The sequence below is a fragment of the Martes martes genome (assembly GCF_963455335.1).
Source record: "Martes martes genome assembly, chromosome: 2".
NCBI classification, from domain to species: domain Eukaryota; kingdom Metazoa; phylum Chordata; class Mammalia; order Carnivora; family Mustelidae; genus Martes; species Martes martes.
The window spans coordinates 195,607,146-195,622,214 of record NC_137889.1 but is presented as its reverse complement, the minus strand read 5'-3'; the positions used below and the strand labels follow the sequence as shown (position 1 = coordinate 195,622,214).

Genomic DNA, 15,069 nt, shown 5'->3' with positions numbered 1-15,069 from the left:
CACAGATTTACAACCCTACGCTTCACACCCTCTTTAATTGAACTCTGTAAATTCACGGTTCAACACTCCTGAGCTGTTGATTCTAATCCGTGCTCTCATCACCTGCAGTGACTGAGCGGGACCCTTATCTGTGCCACCCAGAGTGCATTTTATTGCGGGCTCCATATTTCTGCGACTGCAGCAAAAAGATGAAGAATGTACAGAGCTCTGCCAGCATGAAAAGCCGTCACTATGGAGCTCCTGTTGGGGAATCTTCCAAAACTGGCATGTGTTTCTATTGCTTCTCCCTTCTTCACGTACTCATTCTCACTTCAGCCACAAAGCTCCCCGGACGGCCAAATATTCTCCACATCCAAAGAAGCAAAAGCAACAAATGCATATCCCTGAATACACAACGCACCCTATCAAACGAAGCCTTGGGTGTCTGTTCTCTGAGCTCTTGTTACCCTGTTCTTAATAACACCTCTATCCGATGTCTGATACTTAATGTTCAGCATTTCAAGAAACATATCACTCTACGTTCTTCTCTGATTCACAGGATGCTTGTCCACTCTTCCTTTTCAAATCATCGACCTGGCCCAAAGCCTGGTTAGATGCCATCCATAACCCTATCAACATCCCATGTATATATAGCTCTCACCTTGACCCACTGTATTAAAAGAACCTATTTTGAAGCCAAAGCAATCCAAAAATTTCTTTGAGTCTTCCAGTACTATTGATTACTGTAGTTAAATACCATGTATAACACTCGGCCCTAGTTCATGACTCAAAATGTAAAAACCACAGACATGCCTAAACTTTTTCAGATCTTTTCAGAATCTTACCAGATCTCCTAGAACAACCTGCTAGGACAAGAAAAGAGCCCCACAGACATTACCCTTCAAGAGGAGACCATCTCAGTATGACTGCGCCCCTCCCCATTCATCACAAGATCCCCAAAGGTGTCTTTCCCAAGGATGTGGGAGCGAGACCGAGAAGAGCAGCGACGCCCAGGAAGTACTCACTGAGAGGTTTCAGGATGCTGCTGCTGGACTCATCAGCATTTTCCACATCTGACTTATCAGAGTAGTTCTCAGAGATTCTTTCTTTTTCCTTCTTCTCTTTGTGCCCTGTCTTTCTCTTGTGGCGTCTCCTTCTCCTGTAGCTCTTCGGCACATGGACCCCAATGTAGATGGTATGGTGGCCTGAGAAGGTACACAGATCACCAGTCATTTCAAAGCACATTCTCTGCTGCACAGAAATTTCACAAGCTCCTCTGGTCAGAAGGAAATGTCTATGAATTCATTACCATTTTATATTTGACAAATAAACTCGAAAAAAAAAAAATCTCTTCCCAATTTTCAGGTCGCTAGAGTATAATTCAATCTGTTGGCAGGCGCTGGGATTCTGCGAGGGTGTACTCCAGTTCTATTCAGATAGACTCCTTTTAAAAGTTTAGGGAAACCAAAAAATACCAAGAGAGAAATCAGGAATCCTTGATTCTGGTCATACTTGGGTCATCAATAAGCTATTTGACCTTGAGCATGTCCCTTAACCATTCTGGGCCTCAATCTCATTATTTGTGTAACAAGAGGCTTACCTCGGGTGATCCCAGGAGACCTATCCAGTTCTAACCTTCCTGAGTCTGTGATACACTGAACAGGGTGCTGAGAAAGGAGGTCTGGGAGCAGCAAAAAATAAAGATCTAACTCAAAGTTCAAGAAGTCATTCTGCTGGGCATAAGGTTTTGCGTTAAAACTTTTTTTTTCCTTTTTTTTTTTTTTTTTTTACCAAATCAGCAGAATAGAGACTTAGAACTGGGACAAATTGAGAAAAAATAAGACATACTTGGAAAGAAGATTTTAGAAATACTCAAATGTTCACACTAGGAAACAGCTAAAATGAATGTCAGTTACAGTGCCATTCTCATTTTTCTTTTTTCGTTTCCAAAAGTTTCTAAAAACTGGTTGTTGCAATGATAAAAATAAACCCAACCCAGCAAAAATTGCCTTGAAGAGAAGGGCATGAGGAAAAAAGATTGTGAAATGCTTTTAGTTCTCTAGATGGAAGAAGCTGCAAAACTGACAAGTGATATTATTTTTACAAAATCTGATAAGACAGGGGGGGGAAAAAAAGAACTCGAAGTTCCACATCTTTTTTTTTTTTTTAATTGGGAAACTTTTACTTTCACTTTATATACAGCATAACTTCTGAATGTGGGAACCACCATCTCAGAAGTAATGTGAAAACTTTCTTTTCTTTTTTGAACCGCAAATTAGATGAGATTATCTCACCTTTCCCACTTCCTATTCTATTCTAGAATTACTCCTTGATGACCACTTTACAATGTCACAGAGAATATCACACACCTAACATGCAAAACTTATACACGCAGTATGTCTAATATAAAGTGCTGTGAGTTACTTTCCACAGGAACTCATCAGGCATATCTAAATACAGCATAATTCACAGGGGTGTTCCCTTGAATTGGAAGGATTAAAACAGTTATATGCTCCTTTAGGCGAGAGCTTCCAACTAAGGAATGCAGATCCCTAAGTGAATGGGTTAGCATTCCAAAAAAAAGTCTGGTATTTGGAATGAAGTTGGAGGCATCTATATAAAGTATGAAACTCCCCCCAACACACACAGACACACACACACCAACTCAACTATTACAAAGCACAGTGAAATTCTCCTCCCAGAATGAGTGCCAATGAGAAATTTATCATGTCTAACCATTTGCAAGCAAATTGTTCTCATGGGAAAGCTATATTATACTAGGAAGTAGGAAATGTCTCAGAAACAATGTGAATTAAGAAACAGTGTCAATTGTTTCCTGTGCTCCTTACGGAGGGAGACCTGCCGCTTTGTCTCAAGGCACACAATGTATGTTAGCAAAGCCAACCAATTTCTTTAGTAAATCAAACACTGAGAGCTTGGTCGCTTTCATTCAGGAATTAGGAAAACGTCATGAAAAGAATTAAGAAGCTAGAAAATTTAAAAACCTGTCACATTAAATATTTTCTACATCTTATTAAATAATGGCAACTAAGCAAAAAAAAAATGGCAGTGACGTTACATTAGTCATACTGATATTACACAGAAAGATTTTTTTAATTTATTTATCCACAGTGTCTTTGATAAGCCATTTGAAAGATAGTTTCTATGGGCTGATAGCATTTTAAGGTAAGATTTCTGACTATAAAATGTTGTTGTCAACCTAACCAAAGAGAATGATTCAGAGAGTGAGCTTTCAAAGCCCACAGAGAGGAATATTCCCAACCTGGGACCTAACTGCAGTGACAACATCACAAAAATGGTGCCATTTTATTCACACCATGATCACGTGCCCTCCCACAACCACCCCCCGTCCCCACCACCTTATGAATAAGATTCAACTTATCCCATCTCCCCTAGCTGCTGCCTCAGGTGCTCCCCCACCCCACACACACACCCTTCAGTCCCTTTAACACACATTTTCACACAGGTGGGAAAGCTCTCAGATATGATGATGCTCTCTGGAGCCCAGATACCAAGCAGAACTGTGGTTCCTTGCAAGACACCCCAAGTTTCAGACGTTTTTATCGGTTTTATTGAGGTGTAATTTACATGCATAAAATGCACTCATTTTAAGGTACAATTCAATGATTTTTAGTATATTTACGGAGTTCTACAACCATCACCTTAATTAATTTTAGAATATTTCCACCAATCCAAAAAGATCTGTCATGCACATGGCAGTTGTGCACTCTCTGCTCTCACGCCCATCCCATACAAGCACTTTTAATACTCTCAGTGATGGCCTCTGGGAAGCTACAATTCCGTGGTGCCCACACAGCTGTGAGCTTTTTTGTGGGCATCCTTACAGCACAGCAGAACAGAATATTCCCCGAGTAAAGAAGATATTGCTTTCCAAGAGCTGCCAGAAGAAATCATGACACTGGGCAAAACTCAAAGCATCCTCCTTTTCCTCTCACACATTATGGGTAACTAAATTTTCCTTTTCTGTCTTGGGTTCAGGGAGAAGAGAAAGAGCATCGTCCTGCGGTTAAATAAACCTTTAGGAACTCAGGGACGGTGCTTGTGCTTCCTCAATTACTTCTCAGTCACTGTCCACTTCAGCTTCTTCGCCCGTGAGAGGACAGCAGGACACCCTTGCTCTGGAGAGTGAAGGGAAGGCACACTTCCCTTCACTGGTGACCACGTATTTCATAAGCCGTACATGCCGAGTAACAAAAATACCAAAAGTAAAATGAGCTCGAACGGAAGACTCTTGCTGCACCCACAGAACACCTGTCTTCAGCAAGCAGAATTACTGATGAAAATACACTATTGTTGATAAGACTCTCATAGGTGGATTTCAATATTTATTTTCAATAAAATATCTTAACCTGTCTCAGAAATATGTCATGATGACTGATGGCTATTTTTAAAATTGCAACTCATAAAAATGACAGCAAGCACTTAGGAAATCTACAAAGGTTGAGGGTGTAGTATTGTTTTACATGTAAAGTAAAAGATGAGAAACTTGACAGACAAGCTTTCCAATCCAGCAAGAGTCTACAAAACCGTAGACACTGAAAGACTCGGGGACAGATACCTGCTTAACTTGTAAGAGAGTTTTAGACTTAAAAAATGTGTGTGTGTGTGTGTGTGTGTGTGTGTGTGTATAAAATAAAACCTCTCTGCTAGCAATGTCACCAAAAACTGCTTCCAAAATTTCACAGAAAACTTCTTCCTAAGGAGAAGCAATAATTTTTTTTAAATAGCTATAATTCATGAGAAAATGTACTTGTTTCAACTACGCTCAAGGAGAAAAAAAATTTAAGGTGATTGCTTTAAATATTATTAAAATAAAGTTTGCATTTTTGCTACTAAAATTGTATAAAGTAAAACTACTGGAATCTACATTTGATGGTGTACATTTAGGTGTGAGTCAAAGGGCATTCAGCCCTTGATTTGGCAGTGGCCTCAGTATCATGTGTTCAAATAAATACCCTGCATGCCTTTCTCTGACAGATGGTGTAAGTTCCCAACAAACTCCAAATGTCTTGGGAATATCTCATCATCCATCCCACAGCCAGTACTACTGGGAAGAAAACATGGCTTTCCTAGTTATCTCTGGATGTCAGAAATTATCACTAGGTGATGCTCGCATTTCCCACCCTTCCTCCTATCCTCACCTGCTCCACCTCAGCTGAAAGTAGAAGTACTGCAATGCTATCATGTCCAATTCTTCCAATTCCTGAGATATTTCCAAATTCATGTCATTGATAGTCACTATCATGTTTTCAGACCAACAGAGAACTCTTACACTTAGTAACTCTGTAGTCATTTGAGTTAAAGAGGCTTCCACAGACACCACCAAAGAAGACTTAGAATTTTGTAGAATTAAACCCATCAAACCAGAAGAGGGTTTTACTCCAGCCAAATTCAAAATTCTATAAAGGACTGGGTACTTAAACACCATATGCCTCTATATGCAAGACGGATCTATTAGCTCCTTTAGGAAACATATTACTGTGTTTCTGTACATACAGATGATAGCAACAATTTGTTGGATACTTAAATGTGCCAGGTTCTGCCTAGGTCTCATATCTATTACCTCATGCAATCATCACAACCAGACAAATAAAATACTTCTATCTTAATTGTACGGGCAAAGAAACCAAGGTTCAGGGAACTCACGGATACTGTCACCAACTAACTCATTAAACCCCAGAGAAGAAATAGCTCTCATGTGTCAGCATCAAGGTGAGTATTTCATCATTGCATTAGCGGTGGTTTGTTAGTTCGGCTTTTTCTTGGCAGGGCTGGTAGGGGCTGGTTATAATATACAGTACACAGTATTTATACTCTCAGTCTTATAACTGATTACACTTGCTTCCTTGAGCTGTCTGCTAGAAATACAAGACAAGACACAAATCTCAGGCCAACCAGTGGTGGGTAGGCAAAGTTTCGTGACATACATTTATACATCTCACTCTTCCAGCTTTTCAACTATTATTTTCCCTTCACACTAAACTGTTTTTGGAATAAGACAGTATACAAATATTTTTTAAAAGCTGAGATGTCCGAGGCGCCTGGGTGGCTCAGTGGGTTAAAGCCTCTGCCTTCGGCTCAGGTCATGATCCCAGGGTCCTGGGATTGAGCCCCGCATCAGGCTCTCTGCTCAGCAGGGAGGCTGCTTCCTCCTCTCTCTCTCTCTCTGCCCACCTCTTTGTCTACTTGTGATCTCTGTCTGTCAAATAAGTAAATAAAATCTTTTTTAAAAAAATAAAAGCTGAGATGTCCAAAATGCTTGAGGAGAACACAGGCAGCAACCTCTTAGACCTCAGCCACAGCAACTTCTTCCGAGATACATGTCAAAAGCCAGGAAAGCTAAGGCAAAAATGACTTCATCGGGACTTCATCAAGATAAAAAGTGTTTGCACAGCAAAGGAAACAATCAACAAAATTAAAGGACAAGAGACAGAATGGGAGAATATATCTGCAAATGAAATATCAGATAAAGGGCTAGTATCCAAAATCTATAAGGAACTTACCAAACTCAATAGCCAAAGAACAAAGAATCCAATCAAGAAATGGGCAGAAGACATGAACAGACATTTCTGCAAAGAAGACATCCAAATGGCCAACAAATACATGAAAAAGTGCTCAACATCACTCAGCATCAGGAAAATACAATCAAAACCACAATGAGATACCACCTCATACCACTCAGAATGACTAAAATTAATAACTCAGGAAACGACAGATGTTGGTGAGAATACAAAGAGGAACCCTCCTACACTGTTGGTAGGAATGCAAGCTGGTGTAGCCACTCTGGAAAACAGTATGAAGGTTCCTCAAAAAGCTGAATATAGAGCTACCCTATGGCCCAGCAATTACACTACAGGGTATTTACTCCAAAAATACAAATGTAGTGATCCTAAGGGGCACCTGCCCCACAATGTTTATAGAAGCAATGTCTACAATAGCTAAACTATGGAAAGAGCCTAGATGTCCATTGGCAGATGAATGGATAAAGAAAATGTGACCTTTATATAGATACACACACAATGGAATATTATGTATCAAAAATGAAATCTTGCCCTTTGCAATGAGGTGGATGGAATTAGAGGTATTATGCTAAGTGAAATAAGTCAATCAGAGAAAGGCAATTATCATCTGATGTCACTGATATGCAGAATTTGAGAAACAAGGCAGAGGATCATGGGGGAAGAGAGGAATAAAATGAAACAAGACAAAACCAGAGAGGGAGACAAACCATATGAGACTCTTAATCTCAGGAAACAGACTGAGGGTTTCTGGAGGGTAAGGGGATGGGAGGGATGGAGAAACTGGGTTATGGACACTGGGAAGGGTATGTGCTATGGTGAGTGTTAGGAATTGTGTATGACTGATGAATCACAGCCCTGTACCCCTGAAACAAATAATACATTATATGTCAATTAAAAAAAAAAGATATGCTGTAAGTGTAAAACAAACACTGGATTTTAAAGATCAAAAAAAAAAAAAAGCTGAGATGTCAGTACTGAGGGAAGGGGTTGGGGAGGTTGGGGATGGCTGAGTGTGGCTGTGAGGGCAGATTTCTAGGCAAAGATTTAGAACTGTAGATTTAGATCTATCTAAAGGACCACCAGAGGACAGGTAAAATCTTTGCCATCTGCATCCTCTTACACATATCTCTTACTAAGCACTGAGGGAGGTTCCAAATTTAATTTTATCCACATTGTTGCTCCTCCTATAATCAACTGAATTTCTATTTTCTCCAGTTCAAAGATTCCACAATGCTTGGCACTTTATATCATCCTTCTAGAACTAATCAGCAATATTCCCAAAATATAAGTCAAATACTGCCTTCCCTGACTTAGCTAAAGAAAGCTGATTTTATGCCAAGATGCCTAAAACATGCTGTATCTATTGCCAAAAGGGATGTAAGGGAGGGAAGCAAAATTAAGAGATATTTATTATTTCTATTTTAATTATGAAAAGAAAAATACAGAAGAGGAGGCAGAGCCGCTGGATGAGTGACATATTATAAAAAGATGCTATAGACTTTACTTCTTAAACCAAAACAAATGTCAGAGATTTTTTAGAAGTACAGGAACAAGAACCTTAAACAGAATCATAGCATCATGTCCAGATGCCACAGAGGCTGTGGGTTTGACACTTTGCTGGAGGGGAGGTGGGACAGCATGGGGAGCGTGGGTGGTGAGGGGTTGAGGGGGCAGGATGGGCTACATAAATGATGGCCATTATGGAGGGCACTTGTTAGGATGAGCACTGGGCGTTATATGTAAGTGATGAATCACCAAAGTCTACTCCTAAAACCAATACTACACTATATGTTAACTAACTTGAATTTAAATAAAATCCTGGAAGAATAAAATAAAGTTGTTACATATTCTTTAAAAAAAATAATAGATCAGTACATATAATCTGAAATACTTTAATAAATGAAATACAAATAATTTGTCAGCTTATTTACTCACAAACACAGAACAGTGTCCATAAGCAGCTCTAATAAGATATAGTCAAGGTAACATTTCTATAATTTACTGGGGCATAAATAATAGCTCATGAAAAGAAAACCCCCTTCCAAGGGCATGGAGTAATTTTGCAACTAACAGGGGGAAAGTCAGACCTTGATGAAATGTCTGCAGGAGGGTCTGCATTTCAAACATATACCACTACACAAGACAAGGGCTGATATCTCTTTTTGTCTTTTGGATAGGGGTCACTTTTCACATTAAAAAAAAAAAACTAATGCATATGTTTGTTAATAGAAAATCACATATTACTTATGTAATTTTTTATAAATAATTTTGAATGCTGATGACTAATCTCTTTTAATATTAATGCTACCAATTACACTTAAGATTAGGCATGCAAGGAAATAAACAGCCCAAGTGATGAAAAACAGGGAAATACTTTTCTTCCCACTGAACTGCATGGGAATTTTGTCCACTGAAAGCCTCAAAGAAATCCTTAAGGCAACCTGAGGTTCCCCAAGCAAGACCGATAAGAAATCTCAGCTTGTTATCTGCTGCTTACTAAGTACAGTGCTTTTAATATTTAATATTTGATGATGATGATGAAGATGATAACAATCTCTAGGCAGGAGCAAACAGCTACAGGAAAAACGTCTTGAGAGGGAGTCAAGCTTATGGTTACTCAGCTAACCTCCTGTCCTTGAAGTCAGTAAACTTGTCCACCTGTCTTTTAAGTGCTCATTTCTAGCGAAGTTCTAATAGTCCTTAGGTACCAGGATGACTCGAAGACCACACACTGAGGTTAAGATTCCATTACAGTTACCATTACTAATAGCTAGTAAGAGGCAAAAAGTGACTAGCATGATAAAAAGTTCGAATTAGTGAATATTTGTAAAGAAATATAACTTTCACATGTTCAGTGGTCATCAATTATTTGAAAATATCCAGGCTAAACCAACCACTTAAAGGTAGTACAGAAACCTAATGAGTGAACAGCACTAAAAGTCATCTTATTGTTCATAAAGTACAGTTCTGAAGTGTTTCACAATCTCTCAAAAGTTGACTCTCCAAAGTAATTTTAATGTCACCCTAGTAAAAGCCCTTTTTTATTCACCTGTAAGACATAAAATATAATCTATATGTATATCCATATCTCTATATTTATATCTACTAGATACAGGTGCATATAGAGAGATATCTGTATAGTCTTCATACATAGGGAGATGCATAGAGAGAGAGAGATCACGTTTATGGACAGTCCAAATCAAACCACGTCAATAAAGCGTCTCCCACCATGTATGGTACACAAAGGTGCCACACAAGTGTTGATTCTCCTTCTCCCTTCCCTTTATAGGGGGTGGAAATACAGTGCACGAAATGCTCCTTATTCCCACCACACTTGAGCCCTGATACCAACTTGTGAAGCCCCTCTGCTCTCTAGGAAAGGCACTCATGAGGACAGAGGAGCCAACTTGAGACCAAGTCTAACTTGCCCCTCAGTGGGCTGCTTTAGTCATTATACAAGGTTTAAATATTCAACAGAGACAACACCCTCCATAACCTCAATCTTCCCTCACCTGCCCAGAAACACGTGCCTGACAATCTCCACTCTGCTCTGGCCAGAGTGTCACCGAGAGCCCTCACACAGTAAGTGCCAACCCCCAGGAGCTGTTGTCCTTTGATCTGAGCAGAGTAGACTGCAACCAAAAGACTTGGGAAGGCCAGCGCCAGGCAGGGCAATGCTAAGGGTGAGGAAGAACCACCCAACAGGAAGAGATGACCCCTCCACTCATCCTGAGACCCCAGAACCCAAAAAGACCTGGTGAATTTTTAGTGTGCACTACACATGCTGTCAGACAAAACCCACCTGTGATCCAAACCCTGAGAACTGGCAGTTTCCATTCTTTCTCTCGCGGTCACCATTTGCACAACTGAATGGGAAGCAGGTTGGAAGAGAGAAAACAATGGCTAATCCAATGGTCATTGATAACTGGATTTACGATTGCAGCCAGAGAGGCAGCTGAGAGAGACACATAAATGTACATAGTCACACTCTCATCCTACCCACATTGTCCATCTCCAGCTCTATTATGGCTTCCCTTTTAGCACCAGCCTACGCCTCGGGTGGGCAATGGGAAGAACAGTCTTTAGTTGGTATAGACAGATAATCCACCGTAGAGTTAATGCACTCATGGCTAATCAGGTGTCAAATATTGAATATTCATTCACATAATTCCCTCTTCTCACAATGTAAATGAGATATGGATAATGCCACAGGACTAAAACAATGACCAAGAACTAGGGAAAGTGCTCTGAGAGACTTAAATTAGCCTAAAGAAGTCCAATCCCAGAATCTCCATGGCTATGGTTTTCTACATGCCCAGCAAAGAGGACAACATTCACTGACACGGCAGCACATAATCATACTTCCAGAGTTGAAATGACCTTAAACATTACATGGTTCAACCTCTTCATGTACCAGCGAGCCAATCGAAGCCAAATAGCCAGTTAATGATAATACAAACACAGGGATTCTTGGTGCTCCTGGATAGGTAAGGTTTCCTTTACCACTTTCCCAGTACCACTCCCCACCACCATCCCTCCCATCTTTCACTGTCTGCAAAACACAGAAAAAAAAGAAAGAAAAAAAAAAGAGTCCTTTCAAGTTAGTAATTACCTAGAAGGAAGAAAGGCCTCAGGAATTCTCTGAAAACGTATCTCTCTTACAATCACAGAATGACAAGTTTAAACATTTATTTATTTGAGAGAGAGAGAGAGAGAGAGAGCACATGTGCGCATGTTGAGGAAGGGGCAGAGGGAAAGAATTTCCAGCACACTCCCTGCTGAGTACAGACCCCACCCCCAACTGTGGGGTTGGGGGGAGGGACTCAATCTTATGAACTTGCGACTGTGACCTGAGCCCAAAACAAGAGTCGGACACTCAAGTGACAGCACCACCCAGGTACCCCTAGAATGACAAGTTCAAACCCACAACCCTTAGCTCCATAAACCGCCCCAAATATGAAGATGTCCGGCTATGACATCTGTCCTCTACTGGTCACCACTGATCACTTGAAGAAAGAGTCAACAAACGTTTAGTCTTTCCCGCTCTGCGCTCCACTTCACTTAACCAATTAAAATACATAGAATGGTTACAGAATTTTTAGAGCTAAAAAGGATCTTAGAGGAAATACAGCTCAAAATTCTCACCCTCCAGATGAGCAGAGGAGCCTGGAGAGGTCACAGTGATTTGCTTGTGGTGAGGCTTGTCGCTATTCCCCTAACTGGTATAACACGGAAAAGGACCCAGACGTTCTCAGGGCAGTGCTCATCCCAGCAACGTCTCCTCCTCTCAGTTCTTCCCACTTCCTGTTCCTCGAGGTGCTTCTTCCAGTTCTCATCCATCTCTCTTTCCAAGTCCCTCCTGGCTGCAGAGGGACAGACCTCGAGCCTCCACAAAATGGCGCATGAATTTCCCAAATGTCTCGTAGAAGAAACCCAGAACCAATCACTCCCATGCATCCTTCTGTCCATCAGCAGTTCCTGGCAATTCAACCCATTTGTCTCTTCCTCTTTTGTCCTCAGTCTAGTCTAACCCAAAATCATTTCTCAGTTGAATCCTAGCAACAGTCTCCCCACTTTTATCTTTGTCCTCCTGGAATGCTTTCTCCATGTATCAGCCAAAGGGATCTTCTTGAAAATGCAAATTTTGTCGAGTGGCTTTCCACCTTAAAGCCCTTTGGCAACGGCTCCCCAGCGCACACACAATACAATCCTAAATCTTTAGCACGGCATGAAGGGCCATGAAGTAACTGGGTCCTGTCCACCTCAGGCCACTTCTGCCCTGTCCACATGGGCCAGCCATCCCATTCTCATTTCCACTTCTCCAACAGGCCTACCTCCTTCTCACCTTTGGGTCTTCACCCCTGCCTGCCTCTGATTCTCCCGTTATCCTTTCATCCTTTAAGGTTCAACTTAATGTCACTCTTTTGGAACTATATACCTCTCACATACACTCACCCATGTACATGACACACTCCCTAAATTATCATATTAACCAACCTCGTCCTCAGATAATGACTGGCTTATTTGACTGAACATTAACTGTGGCCCTAATGAGAATACGTTATCATGTTCAAGGATACAGATAAGCCTGGATAAGCAACATATTAGAGTTCATATCTGAAATTATACTTAACATTTTGATAAAGTTAAAGCAAAAACAACAACAAAAAAAAAGACACTATGCATCAGTTAAAGTTAGTAAGAAGAGTTAACATAGATACTAATCGACTCATGTGTTGACTACCAGGTATCAGTATTAGCTTTAGTCTGAAACTGTTCTGGAATCACAGCAACCACTGGTAATAAATTAAAGGCAGGGAATAAATCCAAGGGAGATCGTATCTTAAATTTATAGGGTTCATCCTGGGGATTTCAAATTAATTTACTTATACTCTTAACAAAACTAGGAGATAGGGAGGCACAAATACTATTTCTTTGTAGAACAAACTGACATTCATAAATTAAGTAATCTGTCAATGGCTTACTGCCAATATCGAAGTATTTTTTCAGGTATTGTCCAAGAATCCTCAGAGCCATCTGTGACAGCTAGATAAGAAGATAGATTACTAACTGCACTTTGCATAAAGGAAATGTAGCCACATAAGCATGAGTGGCCTCATGTCATCCACAAAGGCAGGCACCAGGCAGGGCACAGACGGAAATAGACAAAGGTTTTAAGACTCCCGGTTCTCCACTATGTTCTCTAACCCACGGCACAGACTGAATGAAAGTACGTAAACAATCAGATACTGATCTAATTTGTCCAATACATGTATCCATCGGATTCAATTATGAGCTTTCGGTCTACGTCCAAGACACTTTCTCTATTTTTCAGTAGGGATAGAATTACTTGTTGAAAACCGAACAATCCTCTGGAGGGGGAGGGGGGATGGTGATTTAACTGAACTACAAATGTGCAGTTCTGTCCCTCTAACGCTGATCTGTTGGCCAACATCACTAAAATTCAAAACCTACTTTTTTTCTAGAAGTGCTGGCCTGCTAAAAGTTATTGAGCATTCCACCATGAAAAGAGTCCGTGAAATAATGTCTCAAGAGGCTTAAGTTGGGTCTATTCTCTTTTCAAAGTCAGCAGAGTATAAAGAAAGGTGAACACATTGGATACAGCACCGCCTTCTCATTCGAACTCCACGGAAAGGTAAAAACAATGCACGGGATTTAAAAGCTTTTGCAGCTATTCAGAGAAGGGAGTTATTTAAGTCACCCATGCTGCTGATTCAACGCTCGTCACTCACCACCCTCCCTACCTTCACCTCATCCCACCTGGCAATCAGCAGCCTCAGGGGCACGGCGCTTGGAACCTCCTGGAAGCTCCTATCATGGCAGGTTCTCACCTCAGTCCTCTAAATGCTATCAGCCGAGAAAGTAAAATAAAATGTAAAAAATAAAATAAAATAAAATAAAATAAAATCCCACCAGCAAGCTCACCACAGCAACAAGAGCGCCTCAGCTGAACTTTATTCAGCATCATCCTAGTGGTACTCCCTCCTCAGACCCAATTCTCAATTCCCCCAATGATTCTGAATCTTCTGATGACAAAAATGGGGAAATATTTAGCTCAGGATTATTTCTATACTATTGCATAATCTCATTTAATTGGCACCTAAATTACATAATAACCAACAAAGAACAGAATTATTCTAGTTCATGCTGGGTGGAGAGGAGGAATATATACATCTCACAGAAAATACGTTTATACATGTGATAGATATAGATATATCATGACCCCTGAATCCTCTTCATGGGTGGGAAAATACCATACACTTAAATCTGTTTTCCAGAAGAAGCAAATTTACAGGCTTCATTAGACAAGGGGCACGCACTTGTATTTTAACCTGTATACAATTATAGTTAATATGCCTCTTCTTGGAAAAGACGACAATTTTACAAACTAGGGCAATATGTATCAGACCAGTCTAACCATGAAAATCAGATCTCACACCCAGAGCTTAAAAGGAACCAGAATGAGCCAAAGAGAAACAGACAGCAGACAGCAGGCCTTGGGAAACTTAGCTGGATCATTCTGCTTGCCTTTTCCAAGACAAGAAGCAAAAGACAAGTGTGGTTAGGAAGGCAAAGGATAGATGTTGGTACAAATGAATTAAGCAAATAAAAAACACTTGGACCAGTTAGAATTTTTGGAACGAAATTATTGAAAATTATTGTTGAAACTGTATCATCCAGAAAGAAAAAGTATAGAAAGTGGTGCAGTAGAAAGCACCCCAGTTCCCAATGCTAGGTGCAGCAGCCACATAGATTCCAGTAATTATCGAAGACAATTCTATGGGAAGGGGCATGTTCTACTGCCCCATTTTACAGAACGAGAAACCCAAAATCCAAACTGCAATTTGTTGTGATGTAATGATTCCGCAACAGATGAGACAAAAGTTTTAAAACTTATATTCCCAAACGGATACTTAGCCACTCGGCTTTAACAATTGTCCTAATTTTAAAAATGAGACAATAGGGGCACCTGGGTGGCTCAGTGGGTTAAGCTTCTGCCTTCGGC

The 15,069-nt window shown here is 40.4% G+C and overlaps 1 protein-coding gene across 2 annotated transcripts in view; it reads right to left on the bottom strand.

The window, feature by feature from the left end:
• SLC4A4 (solute carrier family 4 member 4) overlaps window positions 1-15,069 on the bottom strand; it is a 346,042-nt gene that overhangs the window by 277,608 nt on the left and 53,365 nt on the right. For both annotated transcript variants that reach the window (XM_080796031.1, XM_080796032.1), the window contains exon 3: window positions 1,005-1,184. In XM_080796031.1, coding sequence (XP_080652157.1) covers window positions 1,005-1,184 — 180 coding nt within the window. The remainder of the gene's footprint in view (window positions 1-1,004; window positions 1,185-15,069) is intronic.